General features: G+C 42.8%; 1 protein-coding gene across 5 annotated transcripts in view; it reads right to left on the reverse strand.

The window, feature by feature from the left end:
- N4BP2 (NEDD4 binding protein 2) overlaps positions 1-22,837 on the reverse strand; it is a 1,381,310-nt gene that overhangs the window by 448,375 nt on the left and 910,098 nt on the right. For all 5 annotated transcript variants that reach the window (XM_086963958.1, XM_086963954.1, XM_086963956.1 and 2 more), the window contains one exon: positions 509-554. In XM_086963958.1, the coding sequence (XP_086820084.1) occupies positions 509-554 (46 nt within the window). The remainder of the gene's footprint in view (positions 1-508; positions 555-22,837) is intronic.

Below are 22,837 nucleotides of genomic sequence, written 5' to 3' on the forward strand. Positions count from 1 at the left end.
GTGCAATTTGACAATTATTACGTGTAAATTACCACTAACAGTTTTGCTTTCATTATTATGCAGCCTTTAAATGCATGAGGGTACACATCATGGTCTGGCATCAAACACAAAATATATGCCAACTGTGAGTGAGGCACAGATATCTGGATCCTGCATTGCAGTAAAAACCTGAGGGTTCGAGGAGTAACATGTTATACAATACTTTGCCAACAGTACAACAAACTTATCATCGACCCATCTGTGCATGCCAAAGGAAAGGAAGTGATGTAAACTGCCAAAGGTTGTAGCTTTATAGAGCTGCCACATCTCTTCTAGGGGTAACATCTAGCAGATGATCCAACCCTGACACTACCATAGCGCCACAATATACCCGACTGGTGATTTTCCCCATAAAAAATCAAGTCCACCATCTGACACTTTAAAGTGCAGGTTCTGCAACAAGTAATATTCATCAGTAAATACCTATTTCAACATTCGAACCATCAAAGTTTGGTCGAAACATACATACCTTCCATAATTAGTTGGTAAGATAAAGCTTCCTGTTGTTGTCTTTCCTGAAACAATTAAGAAAAAAACGATCATGTCACAGCAAATGAAAACACAATAATGTGCATTATTGTTTAATATCTTACACCAAAACTGTTCAGGAAAAAAACACACGCTTAAGAACGTGGCATCATAAATATTATGTGTTCGGCACTTAATGGGAACATGGCTATTCACAGTAATATAATTAATATCTGGGCCTGAGAGAATACTGGGGGTGTGGCAATGAGAGGGTAAGATTAGGATGCAAAATGTGCAGAGCAGTTTAGTGTGGATAGAGTAGCAGTGAGCAAAGATATGAATGGCAGATAAGAATTGGGAAGGACACAGAACATGTGGGCACAGCCTCGGAGCTCCCTCCTATTCCACATACTGTGTAATAGGTGGGAGCAAACTGATTGAGGTAGATAGAAGAGACTGGGACGAAATGTCCACAGATATTTAGACCAGCTATCTCAATCTGTGTATTTTAGCTTGCCTGAACGTTGCCCTATTATTTTTGCATGTTGAGTTGGCCTCTAATCCTAGTTGCCATGCTGCCTCTGGCTCGTCTTTCTCATCAGAGAACTAGGCTGTTGCAGGAAATTAGTGAACCCCTCACAGAGTAATGCGGAAAATAATATTTGATCTGACTTCACCCGCCGAGAAGCTTATTAGCTAGGGGGAGTATATTTATAGTATTTGTGCAAATAGGCGTAGACGCAGTGCAGTTGTGTGATGTTGATATAAAACAAAAATAAATAAATCAGTTTGCCACTTGAAAAAACTGAAAATAGCGGCTGTGCGGTTGTCAATGAATAGATCAAAATGTATTGTTCATGTTCTTCTATCCTATCCAGGGTGGATGCACAAATGTTCCCCAGGAGCAGCTTGAATGGATTAGTGTGGTGGAAATCCAGAAGCTGCATAGAAGGCCCAAAGGGAAATAGGAAGGCCAGTTTATGTAGTCATTTTGCTCTAGCCTACCCGAAAACAGAAATTTACATGCAGCCTTTCAACCTTAGAGACTAATTTTAGGAAACCGCAGCAGAACACAGAGAAGTATTCTAAGGATTAAGTTCTGGTTTGGAAACAAACTGAAATAGCCTGGAGAGAACATTTAAGGGATATGAAACTAAGTTTATGTTGCACATTTCTTTTACATCCTTTGTGATGTGAGGAAACAGAGAATCCTCCTCACCTTATAAAACTGTTGAAATACTCATGCCACTTTTTTTACTTGCTGGTCTGTGTTAAAGTAAGTGATTAATTGGTGACACTAAAACATATTTAATTCTGATAAATATTTTGCTACAATAAAGTGTTAATAGAACACACTTTTGTAAGTATGTCAGAACCTAAGAACATGTATGCATAAAAATTGAAGTTAGTTACCTTAGTAAAAAAAAAAGAGAGTACGATTATGTTAAGGCTTGAATTCATTTGATTAGTGAGATAATATTAATGATACAATTCACAGAAATTATAAGACACATTGTGAAAGTATATCACAGCCATAACATTTGATAGATGACTTAGAACAGCAATAAGATCTAAGGATCTTAATCTTGACCAGTAGTTATCATTGACAAACACAGTGACAAGTCAGAAAGGTGGCATCCAGTCTTTTTGATTTCTTTCTTATATTACTTCATTCCCAGAGACTACTGCTAACCAATATACTGCTATTGTATACGGTTGACTGTAGATACGAAGGCCTGTGGAAAAGTGCATAGTAAAAGTTCCCACTGGATCCAGAATTCAGGATAGTGCAATCTCACAGACTATCTAAACCACATTTTCACCCATTCGTCCCATACTACTTAACCTCACATTTCAGAGACAGCAAATAAATTACACCAGGAGGACAGTTCAATAATGTCTAACAATAAAATCTAACAACATGAATTAATTGGGGTCAACAGGAAAGAGGTATCATGCACAAGTCTGAAAAGAACGAAGCTAGTCAGGTGTAGTTACACTCGGATTCCAGAAACACAAATTCTTGGCGAGGCATCTTCTGTTAAAAGATTACACGTTTTATTTGCAGTCTTATCCACTAGCTATTCCCAATATATCATTAGCACCAAAGGATTTACAGGGGATCCAAATAAGTTCACACTATTCCTTTATCATTTTTATGCAAATCTAGAATATTTTCGGATGACAATACCACAGCAGTCTGTGTCTTGTCATATTTAATCGGAAATGGCTCTTATTTTCAAAAAATGTTACAGGCATTTAAATTTGACACATATGTTATATACTCCATATATAGTATGCATCCATATATCGTGGAGTATTCCAACAGGCAGAGGATAAGGAGACACATACATACACTCAAATAAAGGGAAAAGCACCACTTATCTGAAATTCTAGGTACACATCTCATGATGACCTGAACAACTGATTTTGGACCTTAAAATTAATTAATTCGAACATGACTGCAGATTTTTGGTTCATAAGAATTTTTCACAATACGATAAACATCTGGGGCCAGATGTAGGTAAATCCGATTTACCGACTCTTAAATATCGACTCATACCGATTCGGTATTTAGGAGTCGGTAAATTGGAAGGAGTCCGATGTAGGTAAAAAATTACCAATTCTGTAAGAGTCTGTATTTACTGAATCGGTAAATACCGATTCTGTATTTCCCATTGATTCCTATGGGCCTTAGGAGTGCCACCTACATGTGGATATTCCGAATCGGTAAATATACCGATTCGGTATTTTTACCGATTCTGTACATTTACCGATTCGGTAAATGTACAGAATCGGTAAAATATAGGCCCCCTACATCTGGAAACCCTAATATCGGTAGGTAACGGCCGGTATTAGGGCTCCTACATCTGGCCCCTGGTGTTTTTTATAGTTCCATAGTTATTTGTCATCCCAAAGTGAAGAAGCTGAAAAGCTTCTAATTGGAGTGTTCCATTAGTAGAGTAAATTGATTCATTATTAAAAAATATTTCAAACTTCTGTAAACAAATGCAAAAATAAGTTGTTTGAAAGAAAATCACAATCTTTCACTGGATAATGAATTATCCAATTTAAAAACGTGCACACAATGATTTGTTAAGTTAGTTCACATTTAATCATTTAGTGGTTGAGACTGTTTGGCCAAAAGAACATCATCATTTCATCAAGGTCCATAAAGTGAACGGAAGGATGTTCTGGCAGTTGTAGATCCCTCTACTAAGTGTGGAATACTTCGAAACTTAGTGCTTGATTTAGAGTTTATCAAATGGAGTAAAGATAAATTTACATCCGCCACATTGCTGGCCGTGCAGACATCTTTATACACTCGCAAGAACTGCTGTTAATTTAGGAAAAGTTTTACAGCCAGCTCCATTAAACATGATGGCTAGTTGTTAAACTTTACCAAAGTTTTTTATCTTCCAAAGTGGGAGTTTATGTTTGAATTTTGGGGGGGAATTGAAATTTTTTGCTTTTACTATCCTTGACCGCCGGTGGCAAAGAGTATTTAAAAAAAAAAAACATTAACTGTACATTCTAAATAGAGTGGACAGTTGACTGGCTTGCTTCTGGTGGCCCCCATTCCCTGGGCTGATATGAAGAAGATTTACGCCAATGGAGTAAACATAGGCATACATCTGGCACTCCATCCACCTGCAAATTGGCCAGGCAGAACAAGAGTTTGGTGGAGAGGGTACTCCATCACCAGTGCGATGGAGTACCCTCTCTATCAAACTCTAAATCAGACCCTAAGTAATGGAGCTACATAACTGCTAATCTAAACACCATTCAGAGAAAACAAAGTCAGAAACTATGGTAGAAGTCATACATCCGAAGTTAGAAACTAGTAGAAACTCAGAACTTCACGAACCTATGCAATTAGGTATTGTAGAGGGTTCAATTTAAAAAGTGGAACAAAAAAGAAGATATACACATACTTCATACATGTACTTTTAGAGGTCATGTCACTTTGTTAAAGATGATCAAAATAATCAAAATGGCAAAACACAGTCATTGAGACGGAAAACCAGAGACGACAATGAGAACACATAGGTAGTATCAACGATCCAGAGGATGAGTGACTCCAAGCAGAATAAAATATAAAACTGTCCGCGGACTGGTTAGGGACTTTAAAAGAAGAACTTGCTTATCAGCAGCCTCTGGCGTTCTTTTACCGAATGGGACCCTAAAGTCGAAATATTGTGACATGAATATCTCCACATCACAATGGTAACTGTAAGTAAATGAATACAAACCGCAAGCTAAGATCCAAAAATGTGTCTTCGATTGATGGACAAATAGTGCAAATGAATGACTTGATAAGCTAGAACCATTTGTCACAAACATTGAATAGGAATTTGTTCATGGAAGATCTAATCAGGTCAGACTGTATGGTATTGTGCAAGTCCATAGTACCTATGAGTCAGAGGGGCTTTGTACAACAAACCTTGTTTGGAGGGTTTGACACCTAAAGTGAAATGCCACTTGCAGAGATTAAATTTTCAAGATATATCTTTGTTATATATTGTTGATGTGTATTTATTTTGTATTTTTTCTCTGTTGGATCGATAATTAATCTTGGTGGGGAGGATGAGGAACTGGAGACAACAGACATCACACATGCAGCAATAGATGAGTGACAGAAAATTATCTGAGAGAAGAGGTGTAAATTACCAAAAGTAAACGGGAAAGATAACCATGAGCAGAAATAATTTGAACCTAGCCATGGGCCCGGAGGAAGGCTGGAACCCTGATTTATTCAAGACCGTCATTGAACAATTAAAGAAAAAATCCTTTTTTAACTAGCTAAATAAAGATGTGGCGTTATTACAGAAGACCCACCTGTTAACAAAAGATATTAAGAGACTGAAAGCACAAATCTGTTCCTTACATTATCACTCAAAGTGAGTGGAGTGAAAATACTGATCATAGCAGGTCTACCTTTTAATTTAGAATATTTGAACAGGGATAAAGAGCGAGAATGATAAACATAAATGGATCTTTTTATGGTAAAACGTATGCAATAGTATCAATTTCTAGTCCAAACAATAACAAAGAAACTTCCTAACGATTGTAATGTTTTGCCGCCACAGAGTTAATCACTGAGAGAACCACTGGAGCCCAACCAGGACAGATCTTTCAGTTCTTGGTGCCATATTGGAGCCACACCCTCATTACTAGTTGTAATAGAAGACCTAAGTCTTGTAGACATATAGCGATCCCAACACCTAAATGAGAGGGATTACATGTTATATTCAAACGTCCACAGGACATATTCTAGAATAGGTTATTTTCTAATATCATCCTATTTGGCAAGTCACTTATGGAGACCAAAATATTATCTGTTCACTCCCCTGTGACAATGTCACTCTCGATAAAGGCCAGAAGGCATAAACACTACACACATATGGAAAGTAGGATCCTGCTCTGGGAAGGTATCTTGAGGAAAATGAACAGAGGGAATGTCCTGAGTTATGATCTGGGATGCTGATAAAGTGGTCATAAGAGGTGAATTGCCACAAACTATGTAAGACTTATTTTAAAAAAAGACGCCTCATCCTGGAAGTAGTGGTTTCTAGATCAGAGCACAACATAAAGCAAAAGGCACACAATGCTTTTACAGGGAACCAAGATGGACTAGTCGAGATCTAGAAAGTCTACTTACAGAAGAGGCAGTTTGTTTGTTAACAATAAAAACTTACTATGAAAAAAAGGCATCAAAGCCGACCAATTACTAGCATAATAGATTCTTCAGGAACTACATATGAGCTGTTAGGACCTCAACATATGAACTGCAAACAACAGATCAGGGAATCTTAGACACAGTTACTAACTATTATTCGAGCGTGCATAGAGCAGAACCAAATGATTTAGTACTGTAAGACGCATACCTGAGGGACATTAGGTCCCACATATCCCCCAAGAGTTGACAGTCGACCTTGAAGAACGAACATGAGAATAAAAGGTTAGGGAAGCAATCAAATCCCTCCCAAACAATAAGACACCCTGCCCAGATAGGTTTCAGTATTCTTTCTGCACAGCTTTCATTGATATACTGACACCCTCTGTGACAAAAGTATTCAATAATTTTACTGAATCTGACTCGGTAATTCCAGACATGATAGCATTCACCCTGATACTGCTTCTGAAACTGGGAAAGCCCACTGAGTTCAGTGGGTCTTATAGACTGATCGCCTTGCTTAATAACAATGTTAAAATATTCAGTAAAATCCTCACAACAGGGATTCAAAATATATGGCCTATCTTGGTGTTGCCTTACCAAGCGGGTTCTATACGAGACAGACAGAAGATAACATCAGGCTGGCCTGTGATATTCTAGAAATACAGAAATAACACCCAGCTACTCTTTCTCTTGTTGGATGAGGAGAAGGCTTTTGCCGGCACAAATGGGAATTTCTGAAAAAGACACTAGCTAAAACAGGATTGGACCTGAATCTACGCTCACTGATCCTCTCCCCTATTGTCAAACCATCAACAAAAATAAAGTTGAGATTCCTCTTCTCAAGCCTATTGTTCTGTCTGGGGAAAAAGGCAGAAATGTCCAATGTTCCCTTTTTTCAAGGAAACACAGTAATCCCCTCCTAAAATGGCCAGGTGAAAACAGCACTGTTTGCTGATTATATATTATACTTCATGATAAATTAACCACCAAACATTGACGTTAATGGGAACTGAAACACATATTAAAGACAGCAAGGAAATTGTTCTGAAAAATACATTCAAATAAACCCCATAGCCTATATCAGTGTAGTACTGCCCCCACAATCATTAACATCTACTAAAGCAATATCTCACCATTATTGGAGACATTATGCAAGGACTTGTATAAGTGAGGCACGCTTCAAATATGATGGTTATGTAGAACAAACTGCACAAAATGAATTTCTGATAGATACTACTAACTGCAGATTCCTCACCTCAGAATATCTTCCAGGCGTTAGACTGAATTAGGATATTTATTTTTGCAACCATGCGCTGCTAGTTGGCACACTGCAGCTCTGGAATGACTTCATACTGCCCATACATGATGGAACTAAGCCACATATAAACACTACACTTCTGCAAGCACATCAGCTCCTTTCTGTTCACGCGTTTTACACAGATTGGTGCGCTGCTCACAACTTTCTCTGTATTCTAAACATTCCAAAACCTTTTTCAAAGCATGGAGGGAAAGATGTTCCCACTGAAAATGACAGGAGTCAGTCTGTGCTGTGACTTCAGAAAGCAGATGTTGGTCAAGGATCCACACGAGGTGTACCTTTGGAGGGCTCAGGAAGAGACTCTAAGCAGTGTCATAAGTGCACCATCATGTATCGGGAGAAAACGTTGTTAATGGCTGAATACAAGAAGACCCATCCTCTGTGCAGATCCTGCTTCCACTCAAAGTTGCAGGTCCAGTCATGATTTTGATGATACTCCCATAAGAGCTTCACTTCCAGCTCGAAGTCCAATTCTAAATATAAGCATAAAGAGGTGAAGCGGGTCTCAACTGTAACCCACACCTCTACAATTCCAAAGAGAAGGTACACGAAGGATGAGAAGCTAGTTGACCTACATTGAAGTCAAAGGCCACAGAGCAGTTCTCTGAGCTGGTTCTGACATTGCAGAGCAGGGTACAACCCAAAATGTCAATGATGATAAAGGGGAGGATGGCTTGCTTGCTCCTTCCCTCCATTACACTGATGATGCCCTACACTTTGATTTACAAAACCTCAGTGGGCTTGATACCTCCTTGGGGTTAGCGCTATCGCACCTTCTTTGGAGTGGTAGTGTGGAGGGAATTCCAGTTGCACTCCACTTAGACTAAGACAGATATTTTGGTCGAAATATTGCAGCTGAGGCTGGTAACATCTGAACCCTTGCTGCCGTGCCGTGTAATGAAGCCCTCACAGGGGGGCGTGGCTTGGACGCATGGCGGGTTTGGCACTGGTTGGTGCAGCTCCTGCCCCACAAGTCAGAATCTTGCCGTTATCCTGGCGGAATTGCACCCTTTCTTGTGCAAAAGTGGGTTGGACCCCCACTGGTCCCGGGGGCCTGAGCAGAGAGGAGTCCCGCTTGCTGGTGTGTCGAGGAACCAGCTGGTTCTCCCTGGAGCGGCGGCGGCCGCATTGCACATAAAATGGTGGTGCGGACCGCGTCTGCCTAATCCCCTGTCTCTGGACGTCTGCTGTAGGTCGGCCCCGCCGAGGAGAATGGCGCTGTGGGGCAGATGGTGGTCGGAGGCTCCTGAGGGTTTCGGAAGAGCCCCCTGCTGAAAATTGAACTCACGGTGCGGGTCCTCCGGTGCCTGCCTGCTGAAGCCTGTTGGAGTCCACGGGGTCGGGTCCCATGGGACCTCGGGGCTTAGCATTGAGAGGGCCGCGGTGGGCCTCTGTACATGGACCTTCACGCTGTACAGCCGGAGGCCGCAGGGACACGGTACACGGGGGTAGACCCTGCTGAATTGGCTGATTGGACACCCGCTGGGGCCCCGTTTGATCCTGGACGCGAAGGCGGAGATTGAGCCTGGATTGCGGCATCGGCACAGAGGAGGCCCCTTCTAGGCCTTGTGCAGTGAGGTGCTCTGAAGGGGACCTGTTTGTTTTTTGAGGCCTGTGAGGAAAAGTGTTCTTCTGATCGGCATCATTTGTACCGGGACTCCATTGTTTTTTCATTGCCATTTCGTGCCAAACACTTCCACACGACCCACCTGGTCGTTTCTGCTGATGCCTGAGGAAATTCTAACTGACACAACAAAAACATCTTGCAGCCTGCATTTCTGCCCAGGAACTGTCGCACACCCAACCCCCCCTGTTCTTTGCAGTTCGACAGAAAGCCATGAGACACTCACGCCCTGTGTAAATGATTTGTTTTCCATCTCCTGCTCCCTGCCTGGTAAACAGCCTTGACACCGTGATCAGGTTATCTGGACAATGGTCTGACTGCTGGGCCTTGATCAGGGTGATTGGACAATGGTTTGAATGACCAAGCTTTGATCAAACTGATCGAACAATGACCTGAATGACTGTGCTTTGATCAAGCTGAGTGAACAATGATTTGAGTACCAAGCCTTGACCAGGTCACCAACTGCAAACATCGTCTGGATCTGGTTATCAACTGCAAACACTGCCCTGATTGAACAATGGACTAACAGCCAAAAGACTGGAGTGAAAAAGTATAAAAAGGCTTGTAAGCTGCAGAGTAAAGCAGCAGCCTCCTCTGTCTTGTTTCCATCGAGCTTGGGATTCTGTTCCATAGCCAAGGGCTATTTGAATAAATCTGGGTTCCTCCTGCAGACGAAGGCTCCTGTGTCTCCTTTTACTACGTATGAAGGGTATGGAAGACATGGGCGGTTCTCCCGCCGCCGGGACCCAGTAAGTGGGTTATTCCAGTTCTTCAAATGGCACCCGAACAGGGACTCCGCGAGTACAAAGTGCAGGCCCGCTGGATGTGAGGAGGTGCACGGAGAGACTCCGACGGAGGCGCCCTACCCAAGGGATTCTTGCAATCCGGTAAGCCGAACGACTCGCCCGCTGTTCCTCCCCACCCGGTCTGGGCCACATGACTGCGTCCTCGCTAGAGTCCCGTAGCAAATAATTTCTGGAGCAGGACACAGCCCTACGTCTGCAGAAGAAAACTACCCCTGTAAGGTAAGGGTGGACTGATCACCCACCAAGTCTGTATGATTCTGCTGTTATTGACTTTTTACAAAAGCCAAGCAAGCGAGGTGAGTTTTTAAAACCCGATGGTGACTGTTATCTGTTTACAAGCATGCCAGTCAGTAGAAAGTTCAAGAAATTATGTTGTTGTATGTGTACGCAAGACTCCCAGCTGGAGGCCGGGTTGTCCGCTTCCTCCAGAAGTGACCATATGCCATACGATGTATGTTAAACATGGCCCTTCTGCCATAATTTTTTCCTCATTCTGGGTAAAATATATACGAAACAAAGTAACGTGGAATTACAGTGGCCACTTTATGGCTCCTTTAATCCCCAAGTTCTCGCCAACTTAGAGGAACAATTAATGAAAAGAAAAAAGTGCCAGTCTATGTTTGAATCTGTCCAATTTTGGAGGAAAGAGATAGAGCAAAGAGCTAGAAAGCAGAAGGCTCTAGAAAGAAAACAGGAACATATGTCAATGGCCGACTACGCCAGAGAAAATTTACAAAATCAAATGACAAAATCGGTAGAAATAGCCGATAGGGAGCATGGGGCCCGGGTACAAAAATGTTATCCAGCTCCTGAGGAGAAAGGAAAGGGCCATATGGAAGGGGGAGAAGAAGGTGATTCCTTGCTTGATACCATGCTAGAAAGCCCTCCTACATATGCCCCAACGTACCCTGCCCTGAGGCCTCGCACCCCGCAAGTCCCCCCGCCACCACCCACTCCTGCCCCCACTGCCCCACCTACTGTTATCCCTGTCACACCAACCTTACCGATTTTTCCTATGACAATGACCACGCCCGCTAACCCTATCCTCGCTGCGGGAATGACAACAAGTCTCCATCTGTCCAACCCCTGCGGCTTTACCCCTACCCGCCCTTTTCCTACTTCCCAGTGGTCTACAGTTAAGCAGGATTTATATAAATTGTTGAATTCCCCCCGACTGGCCTCCTTGCGCTCTCTGCAGTCAGATTTTCGTCCCTTTGCGAAAATGACCTACAGAAGCAACAGTGTGAATGTTGGATAAATTACAGGAATATTTATGCCTTTAAAGACATATGACACAATAGAAAAATTTTCCTGAAGGAGTCATTCAATATTATTTTTACAATTTTTCAAATTTGTCACAGCAGTGAACACGAATATCACAGTACTCAAGAGACATATATACAATGCATTAGTTACTTATTGCATTAAGTCATATTCTTTTTCATTTGCATAAGTGTAAATCATATGCCCATCCATATACGGCAACCTAAATCTGTACTGCTACTCAGTTCCTTGACATGTGCAGTACTTGCTGACACTTTTTGTACAAAATATGGATAGTATTTACATATCTACCATATATACATCACTCGACAATCCTGTACAATTCAAATTCAGTAATACTATTTACAAAGAAGTGTCGTATTGTCGACGTTTCGGTCTCATATAGTACAATTCATCGAGACCATCATCAGGAAAAGTGTTGCACCATGAACCTATCACAAAATAATATACATAGTCAGAGATATGTATATAATCACCCTCGAGAACATAATCTGAATCATCTGCCCACACCAAACTGAGTGGTTTAATCTAGTGTCTCAACAGTTGTGTCAAAAAATTAAAAACTCCTATATTTACACTTCTATATACAAACGGTGGTCATGCCCCAAATTGACATGCACCCACACCTCAAGTGTCAATGTGAAATAAATACATCGAAGTACTCACAACAATGTGACTCATCTATTCCTACATGAAACAAAGGTAAAAAACACATTAGCTGAACCGATGCCTCACTCGCTGTTCAGTCATTATAAAAACACTTCCAATTGACTCTATCTTACCTTCTGCCTCCTTTAATTGAAATTCCTAAACAAAACTAACTGGGATAAAAAAAAACGCCTGTAGGCAGCGAAAAAAGATGAGAATGTGGCTGACTTCTTTACCCGTTTTGAGACAGAATACAAGGGACATAGTGGTTTGGATCCCCGGACCTCAGGTTCTGGCCCAGTGTTTGTCGATAAGTTTGTCAGCATCTTGCTTCCTGAGAAATCCACCAGGCTTAAGAAAGTTGAAAGTACGTGGTCTGCCCAAACTATGACTGGTAGCTTGGCTATGGCACAATATCACGAGAATAGGGAGAATGAAGATAGAGACAAGGTGTAAGAAGGTTAGGAATCTTAAGACTAAGGCACTTCTGCAGCAGGCTTACCCTCCCAGAGGTCCCGATGCCCGCAGGAATTTCAGACCTCAACCCCAACCCCCTCCGAGGGCAAGCCAGTCTACCCCCTCCAGCCCTCAACGTACGGGAGCTCTCCAAACAGATCAGTGTACTTATTGTAAGGGGTACGGCCATTGGAGAGATGAGTGTCCCGTGTTAGCTGAAAACATCCGAACAGGGAAGACTCGGCCTCGCGCTCCCACGGAGGGGAGGCCGACTAGGGACTATGGCCCGCCCCATTCACAGGATAAAGAACGTAGGCCCAGAGATGACGCTCCCGTCCGGCCGCGCCTGGCCAATAGGTTTGATGGGTACGAAGCAACACACACTTATTACAATGATGATTATGATGAAGTTGATGAGACAGGGTCCTACCAAGCATAGGACAGCCAGGAAAGAGGTTATGTTATGTTATGTTAATTTATTTCTTCTATAGCGCACGGCTACTCCGAGGAGCATCCCGGCGCTTTGGCGAAGAATATCAGCAGGTAAAACAACAACTAAAATGCAGACAGAAAAAGGGAAAAGAACTATTTAGTAAAAAGCCACGTTTTAAGGTCTTTCCTAAAAGCAAGAAGACTGGGAGCCTGTCTCAGGGAAAGTGGTAATTCGTTCCAGGCCTTCGGGGCTAGGTAACGGAACGACCGACCTCCCATTCTTGCACGCCTAATGGCAGGGACTGCCATCTTGGACAAGCAGGATGACCTCAAAGTCCTGCTGGGTACATACCGGGAAAGACGTTTCCCTATGTACTTGGGGCCTGTGCCATGTAGAGCCTTGAAAGCCAATGTCAGGCTTTTGAAAAGAATTCTCTTTGCGATCGGTAGCCAGTGTAAGGTGTTCAATAAAACAGTGGCACCTGCTCTTCTCGGTAGTCCATAGATGGCTCGGGCTGCCGAGTCTGCACTACTTGCAAACGGGTCAAGAGATATTTCGGTAGACCCAAGAAAAGAACGTTTGCGTAGTCCAGTCGAGATCCAATCAAGGCCTGGACAATTATTTTCCTATGCTGGAATGACACTAAAGGAAGAAATTTCCTCAGCATCCGCAGAATGCCGAAGCATTTACCTGAGAGGCACGAAATATGAGGCCCAAAGGACAATTCACTGTCCACAATCACTCCCAAGTTCTTGGCCTTGAAAGACACATTGTCAGGGGGAAACATATCCTGTGGCCACCAAGATTTCCAATTTAGTTCGGGAGCGCATCCAAAAAAGAGCAGTTCCTATATATCGGAATTGTACTTTAAGCCATGACAACTAAACCACTCTAAGACCGCACCAAGGCAATCCCTAATCTGTATGCCGTTGAACGACCCGCCCCTATCACATGTGAATAGGAGCTGGGTGTCATCGGCGTAGGATACGATCTGGGCGCCAAAGGACTCCGCGACTGCCGCCAGAGGGGCCATAAAGATGTTAAAAAGCATGGGGCTGAGGATGGAGCCCTGAGGGACCCCCACCTCTAGCGGAGCCATATCAGCGGAGAAAGGGGGCGGCCAGATGGTTTGCCGGCGGTCGGCCAGAAAAGATTTGAACCAGTTCCACACCGTTCATCGAAGGCCGCATTCCCAGAGTCTTACAAGGAGGCCATCGTGAGGAATGGTGTCGAAAGCCGCCGACAAATCAAGCATAACTAACATGGCCCTTCCCCCAGAGTCGAGCACTTCCCTGATGGCATCAGTACCTCGAGTAGGGCCGTCTCCGTGCTAAAATTACCAGAGGTATTACCAGAGTAAAAATTCCAGTGGATCAAAGGGGCCCATATGTTCAAATGTCAGTTTGAGGGAACAATCAGAATTTTCTTTTTGATACTGGGGCCACCAGGTCTTCTATTGCACGTCTGTCAGTCCCGTAGGCACCCCTTTCTGGCAATATGAATGTCTCCGTGGGTTTTGCAGGAACACCTGTGACGAGCCCTGTCTCTGAACCCCTCCCTCTCGATATTGGCCCTGCACATGTTGACGCTCCCTTGGTCCTTACTTCAGGTTGCAGTGAAAACTTGTTAGACATGGATTTACTGAAAGCTCTGTATGCGACCATATCATGTAGTCCCCAAGGTGTATCCCTAACAATTACTCCCACCGCAGCTTCCTATATGTAGCTGTCTGGTCCCCTCCCACCAGAATTGCAGTCTTTACCTTCCTCCCTCTGGGCATCATCAGACACTGATGTAGGGTGTCTCAGCATATCCCCTCATGTGGTACGCATCCAGCCAGGTGCACTTCTCCCCCACCTCCAGCAGTATTGACTACCCGCGAAAGGAGAAATGGCCCTTTTAACAATAATAACTGAATTAATGGACAAGGGCGTAGTGGAGGAAACACGTGGCAATATCTGTAACAGTCCCATTATTCCCGTTCTTAAAAAGACCAATGGAGATGCTCTCTCCCCTAAAATATACAGATTCGTGATTGACCTGAGAGCCCTTAACAAAATAAGAATCTCCCAATATCCTGTTGTCCCCGACATTACAAGCCCTCTTAACGATGGTCCCTTCTGACGCAACGCACTTTTCTGTCATAGACCTGAAGAATGCTTTTTTCAGCATTCCTAAACATCCTGACAGCAGAAATGTTTTTGGTTTCTCCCTTGGTGGGCGGAGCTTTAGATTCTGCCGCGCCCCTCAAGATTTCACCGAGAGCCCTAGTATCTATAGTCAAGCCCTCAAAAGTCAACTAGATTCCTTGGAACTCCCTGATAACGCCACAATTACAATATGTAGATGACCTCCTCTTTGCTGCAAATTCTGCCCCATCATGTAAAGAAGCTACTCTCTGTTTGTTATGCCACCTTGCCCTCCATAATCACAAAGTCTCTTTGAAAAAGCTTCAGTTTTGTCAAGAGAAGGTGACCTATTTAGGTCATCTCCTCTCGAAGGAGGGAAGGCAGCTCACCGCTGATCGTGTAGTCATTATCAATGCTATGGCAGCCCCACAAACACAAAAGCAGGTGCGAGCCTTCATAGGCCTAACCTCATACTGTAGACTGTGGATTTCCAACTTTTCGGCCATGGTCAAACCTCTTCTTGCCCTCACCACTAAAGACATATCAGACAGTTCCTTTCCATGGACTAGAGAGCACGCGCAGGCCTTCCAAGATTTAAAGAGGGCTCTGTGAACTGCTACAGTCCTCTGTACTCCTGATTATAGCAAACAATTTTTTATTTTTGGACACGAGACAGACGGCTGTGCATGCGCTGTCTTGACCCACATGTTCGGAGGTCACCATCGGCCATGTGCCTATTTTTCAGCCACCTTAGATCCTGTTGCAAGGGCTCTCCCAGGATGCCTATGGGCGACCGCTGTGGCCGCCCTCATTGTCCGTCAGAGTGCGGGGATCGTCATGAACTCCCCCTGACTCTGATGGTCACCCATTCTGTAGGTACCCTCCTTAATAACACCAGACACAGTACCTCATTAGCGCACGACTCACAGGATATGAACTAACACTCTTTTCCAGCCACATTAACATCAAGAGATGCACTGTACTAAACCCCGCCACATTACTCCCACTGGATACTCAGGATGCCCGCTTAGACCCACTTGACTGCATATTAAGGACAGAGGAGGAGACAAAGGGACTGAGTATCGACGGGTTGACTTACAGGATACCCGATAGCAGAACCAGAAGGTACACTGTATGTGGACGGATCATGTCTCAGAGGGACAGATGGTAACACCTCAGCCGCCTACGCCCTCACCACATTAGGGCAAGTAGTAGAAACAGCTCAGATTCCGCAGTGCTCTGCTCAAGCAGCATAAGTGGCCCTCACTAGAGCCTTTGAGTTAAGCAAAGGGATGACGGTAAATATTTATACTGACAGCCAATATTCCTTCGGGGTGGCCCACAACTTCGGGAGGTTATGGATAGAAAGGAATTCCCTTACTTCCCATGGGACCAAGATTCAACATGGCCCCCTAATTCACCGATTGTTAGACTCCCTGACACTCCCCAGAAAGGTGGCCATTATAAAATGTAAGGCCCATAAGAAAGTGACAGATGATGTTGGGAAAGGCAATGCCCTGGCTGACCAGACGGCCAGACAAACAGCTCTTAGGAAAAGGGAAGGAATTATGTAGTAGGTCCCGCTAGGTGGGTGGCAGATGAGGGCGTGGTTGAAAATACAGTACAGAGTGTGATCGATACTCAGTCCCATACTACTCCTGAGGAACTAAGGGTGTGGAAGGAGCAATTAGCAAAGGAGGGAATTGATGGTTGCTGGGTCTTACGACTATGGAAAGACAATGGATGTTACCTGACAGTCATGTGCTACCAGTAGTTACGATGGCCCATGGTCCTGCTCACAATAGTGCAAAAGGGATATGTAAACTGTTGGAACCTACATGGTACAATTCTAAGATACCAGCATATGCCGAAAAGCTGGTTAAAACATGCATGATTTGCCTAATGTATAACTCAGGAAAAGGCACAGTTACTCCTAAGGGAGGATTCTCTCCTCCTACCTTCCCTTTTGAAGTCCTCCAAATGGATTACATCCAGATGGACCGATGAAACAATTTGAAATATGTCCTAGTGGCGGTCTGTACCTTCAGCCGATGGGTGGAGGCCTACCCCGTCAAAGACTGCACCGCTATCACTACCGCCAAAATGCTATTAAAAGAGTACCTCCCACGATTCGGTGTGCCCCGCTTGGTCTGGAGTGACAACGGGACACACTTTACGGCTCAAATTATGGAATATATCTGTAAAGCATTGGGTATTAAACAAAAATTTCATGCAGCTAAGCACCCCCAGTCAGTAGGTCTTGTGGAGGTGTACAATGGCATCCTAAAAACTAAAATGGCCAAAATAGTAGCCGAGACAGGTGTCACTTGGGTTAATGCTCTGCCCTTGGCCCTATTGTGTACAAGAACAAAGGCCCACACTATCCCCCCCATGAGATTGTGTTGGGAGGCCTGCCAAGGTATGGGGTGTCCTGCGGCCTAAGAAACTGTCTGATGTTGAATACCCTTTATTAACTGATTATCTGTACAGTCTAACTAATACCTTTCGTACTCGTTATCACCAGGTGCATGAGGCTATACCTGACAAAAGCGAGGGCCCATGACACGTTATCCAAACTGGTGATTGGGTCTTAGTAAGAAATTTTCAACGGACTAAGAGCCTCGAGCCCCGCTGAACACAGCCCCGTCAGGTGTTGCTGGCCACCCGCACCGCCGTGAAAGTAGAAGGTCGGAAGAATTGGGTGCATCCGTCCCACTGCAGGCGTGTGTCTCTGCCCCTCCTTTATTATCAGTGGGTGAGGGAAGGACGAGGAGACTTAGAAACAGAAACAGTCCCGACGTTTGTCCCATTCAGCAATGCCAGATTGCATTTTAAATCTACGGAAGCAGAGAGTGACAGCATACTGAAAGGAAGGGTGGAACCCTCCCTTAACTCTGCTCAATATCAAGAACAATTGTTTCCCGACCATACTGTCCCTACTTCCGACCGATATAACTTGCGCCCCTGAGGGAAGTCTTGCCCTTGACTTCGCCAAGTGCCTATAGGCTGTAGGGCTGCAATTTCCCCGGCTGAGAGAAGTGCTGGTGTTGCACACTAAGGTACGCCATAGGGCTCTTGGCACCTGCGCCTAGTTAAGCAACCACCAATCACAGCCAGCCACTAGAGGTCCCTGGCTTAGCACAATGGCTGCCGTCCAAAACACCGAATCCAGAAACAATATGTCAGTCTCCAACATAGTAAATGCTTCATGGCCACCGTGGTGACGCTGTTTCTCTCCCTCATCCTGTCTATCCTTGGTTGGCTGTTACTAATCTACCATCCTGTTACCTCACCAACTCATAATCAGACTCTTGCAGAGCACCAGTATTACACGCTACCAGCCCACAAATTACCCCGCCGTGCAGAATTCTTCAATAACACCTTCATCCAAATGTTGCATTATCATCAGCTGATCATGAACATTTCCAACTGCTGGGTTTGTGGACTGATGCCGCATTCCATGATACACCCTGTCCCATTCTTTCCCTACACCTTTTCCATCTCTGGGTCTTGTCTTGCATGGTGGATGATGATACAGGAGGCCTACACTGTCAATGGTACTGCCAATTCTGCTCTTGGAACATTTCGGGATGACTTCTGGTGGAACAGATCTGGCCATGCCAATGCTCCTTTTTGCCTGACCAGCTCATCCACATCACTACTATCACCAGATGAACTCGGTGAGATGGTAGTGTAGTGTAGTTCCTATATTTCCATTAGGCTCTGCGCATTGGAATAATATATCCTGTAGCTTAGACGTAGGACTGAGGTCTACTAGGTCTCTACAGGCTATATTAGACTTAATTGTGAGTGCCAGCTAGCTCAGAGGTCACTAGAAACTTTCTCGAATAAACAAGAAGGGATTCGTTTCTGACAACCACCTAAAACATGACAACTTTGTTTCCCAAGAATAAGAAATCAAATCTCTAAAGTCGCGGAAACAATAGATAACTATTTCACTCAGTCAATCGTGCATGCTTAGTTTCACCAGAGGTGCAAGAGGAATAGAGAGACGGGTGTTTTCAATAAAAAGGTATTTATTGAACAGACTTCTTTCTCAAGCATTGAAAATTAACTGCTACAGTAGAGAAGCTTACTATGAAGTACAATGCATATAATACGAACAGTATTATAAAGTAGTACTGTAAAAGCATGATATGGTTTCTAAGCCATAAAGTGCATAAAAATGTATAAAATACATAAAAAACATACAATGATAAAAAGATGACTAAAATACTCAACTGGTGCTTCTAAATACGCCTACCCCCGTGTACCTAACCTAGGTCTAATACAAGGGGGGAAGTATAAGAGGAGTAGCTTAAGTTTTAGGAGTTCTCTGCCAGGAATCTGATTCCAATAATTCTCTAAGAGGTCTAATCAGCTCCGTACCTTTGGCTCTAGAATGAAGGAGGTCTTGTATCTCGTTCTCTGGACTCGATTTCCCAGATACCCGCAAGGGTAGCCTGGAAACACTGGAGCTGGATTTCTCGGCAGGAGAAATGACAGAGTCTCGCAAAGCGTCTGCTGGAGGGTCAGCTTCCTTCGGCACTTGCTGCTGCAGGGAGTCGGGCAAGTAGATAGTTGATCTGCTTCAAACCACTGTGTGTTTGTTTAGGCAAATCAAGGCATATTTATACTTTGAAGGTGCCGAGTTTGACGCATGTTTGGACTTAATAATGTCACTCAAAAGCTAATTTCTTGGAAAACGCCGGGAGTTCTAGGAGAACTTAATATTCAGTAAGTGAAAAAGGAGAGGTACCCCTTAACTGAAGTCAAGGGAAATGGGGTTCACCGACCAATATAAAACAGAGATTCCCTTGAACAAGGTCATGTACATAAGCACCATAAGTGGAAAAAAGCAATAACTATAACAAGTAAATCTAGAGTAAAAAACGGACAAAATTTATTGTATACAGTAAAATTAAAAAAGCAGAAAACATAGTAAGCTGCTTGACATAGGTTAAAATAATTATAATAATAAAATAACAATCCCACATTCAATATTGACCAGCAATATTGCTAAGAACAGACAGAAAAATAGTAAGACATACAATTTGTGCAATACAAGGTGTGTGTTCTGATATTCTTTTTAAGGCACCGGTGTTATGCACTTTAAGAATGTACTGTGTCAACAACAGTGTCTGAGCCTCGAATCAGTGTGATTCATGGCTCAGACACTGTTGTTGACACAGTACAATCTTAAAGTGCATAACACCGGTGCCTTAAAAAGAATATCAGAACACACACCTTGTATTGCACAAATTCGGATCTGAACCAGTGGCACATCGAGGACGACATCAGGATTAACACCAGATATGGCATAGCGTACAGCAGCCACGACCGGGGTTTTCAAGTAGCCAAACATTTGAGCCGGACACACAGTGAAGTGCAGAAGAATCCTAAGATCCGCTTCAGGTCTTAAATTATTTTTAGCCTGAGCGCAGACCGACATAATAAAAAAGTTTAAGGTCACCCTGATTCAAAACCGGCTATACTAATGAGGCAGTGATTTTGGCGGAGTCTACAGTCATTCTGCAGGGATTATTCCCCACTTCCTTAGAACCGAAATTGGGATAAAGGAAGCATCATTAGCCACGGTGCACACGAGACAGATAGACAGTGAGGAACAGCTCAATATAAACATCATTCAAGAAACACAGAACTGGCTTAACGCGGTCACCGCGCAGAATTGTAAAAATAGATCCATCAGTAGCCTCGTTGCTCCTATAATTAAGCCACGGTTATTATAGTAAAGATCAAGGCAGATTTCCTGAGGAAGGCGAACGGCCGAAACGCGTTGAAGGAATTAATTCTGCGTTTTCATTAAGTTTCAAACAGTGATGATGTGGTTTTTAAAAAAAACTGTTTTTTATGTGGAAATATCTTAATGTTTTGTATGCAACAATGTCCTTGGTAACAAAAAAAGTAAGAGTATATATATGTATAATAGCAAAATAAGAAAAAAAGACAAAAAAAGAAACCAAAAAAAACTGAGAACAAATATCAAATATATGCAAAAAATAAATGACATCTATCAGAATTCCATGGGTGGAGAATGATTTATTATAAAATGCATGTCTAAGCTACTCTCGAATTACCAGTACACATAACCCGGTGTGCACTTTCCCTTTTTCCAAAAAACATGTTGTAACATTAGCAAGTCTTGTTCCATTATGTAAATTGCAGAGGATACAATGCTGTCCAATCAATATATTCTGGAGGACAGAGTAGTTAACCCATTGTCTACTACAGAGAGAGCTTTCTCCAAGTTAATACGATCAATTTCTCATATTCTTTCTGCAGTTTCTAATTGGGTTATTTTCCAAGCCTCGTTGTACGCAGCATATATACCGGTGTATATGAAACGTTTTTGCCGTGGTTTGCGAGGTCCCAATAAGAAATATCGCAAATCATTGCTTTCTTTAAGTAAAGTCAACTGTTGTTTCATTTCTGGAAGTGTAGAAGTTTTCAGCCATTCAAGGCATAGTTTCCTACACTATATGTTGTTACTATCCCTGGATGTTGTCTCTGGGAGTATCTTGGATCTGGCCTGTTAAGAATTAAACCCTGTGTTTTGTTCAGGAATCTAGCTTGACAGTTATTGGGGTCTGTGGACCAGATTAACCATTTTTTCCAATCAGGGCTAGTTCTGTTCAATTTGAATACATATTGTACGTCTATCTCCCCTTTTGTCGTTTTGTTATTTTTAGGTATGGGCTTTGGTATTGACGGTTTATTTAAATCTTTTATTTTTGCTATGCCAAGACAAGAGGTTTCTTGCACAGTGTCATTGAAAAACATTATTTGTTCAGGTATAATGCAGGCTCTGAATAAAGCTTCCAAACCTTGCACCTGCCATTCTTTTGTACCCCAGAGAGTTTTTGTCTCGATGTTTTCTTTCCAGAAGTCGTAACCCAATGTGGACAACTTAGCATAAAAGTTTGCAGAATAAATTTGTTTGGTATTGGTCAACATTGTTTTCAATCCTGTCTTATTTACATTTTTGAAATAAAACGTTTCTGGATCTGTAACATTAAACCCTGAGAAGTTTGGAAACTTTTCATAAAATGTTTGTTAGAGCTAGCTTTTTGTGGTGTTGGACAATGTTCCTATTGATTATACATAAAAACATTTCTAGGGCTTGCAGATTTGTGCAAATAGTGATGACCAAAATGATTAAAACAATACATTAATTCATAGTCTGATGACCTTTTTAAATAGTCATGTTCAGTATTTTTTGCAGACATTTCTAAATCTGACATCATATTATTAATTGTCTAAAAGTCCCAATCATCAAAGAATGTGCTGGGTGTTACAAAGTCATCCAAAGAAACCTTGAACTGATGTTGAATCCTCAGCATTTCTACCGGGCCATAGATATCATAATCAGTTCTATCCCATGCTATACCGTCTGGTATAGCGATGGCTGTGATGTTTACTGATGACGGTTCTCTTTTTTCAACGTGATGATTTAGGCGGTTTTAGTACCAAGTTGATTTTCTGACTCGCTGTGTCCATTGTACTGTATTTTCCATCTATCTTTTGTCCCAGGCTTAAAACCAATATTAGCCACAGCAGGAGGAAAAATGCACCTAAACCAATCCAAAATTCAGTCCATGGTGAAACCAAATATATTTTCTCAAGTTCATGAAAAAATGCTGTCGTTTTTTTTCTTTGAGAGTTTTCTTTGTTGTTGTATCTTCAGGTTCACTTGGATCCTCAGAAAAGTTATCAAAGTTGATGAAATATCCAAATGCAGTTTTGTCAATTGTTTGAATGGCATTGGGGTTTGTTGAAATCGCTGGAACTGATTTCTCCTTTGCCATGTTAGTGTATTCAGGTGCTACATCATTGTAGACTGGTGTTTCTGGTTGAACAGATATTTGGGTCTCAAGAGAGAGTTCCATTGCTTTATTGCATAGTCCTTCTTTTCTTACTGCAGGTTTATCAAA

This window comes from Lissotriton vulgaris, chromosome 3_2 (genome assembly GCF_964263255.1).
Source record: "Lissotriton vulgaris chromosome 3_2, aLisVul1.2, whole genome shotgun sequence".
NCBI classification, from domain to species: domain Eukaryota; kingdom Metazoa; phylum Chordata; class Amphibia; order Caudata; family Salamandridae; genus Lissotriton; species Lissotriton vulgaris.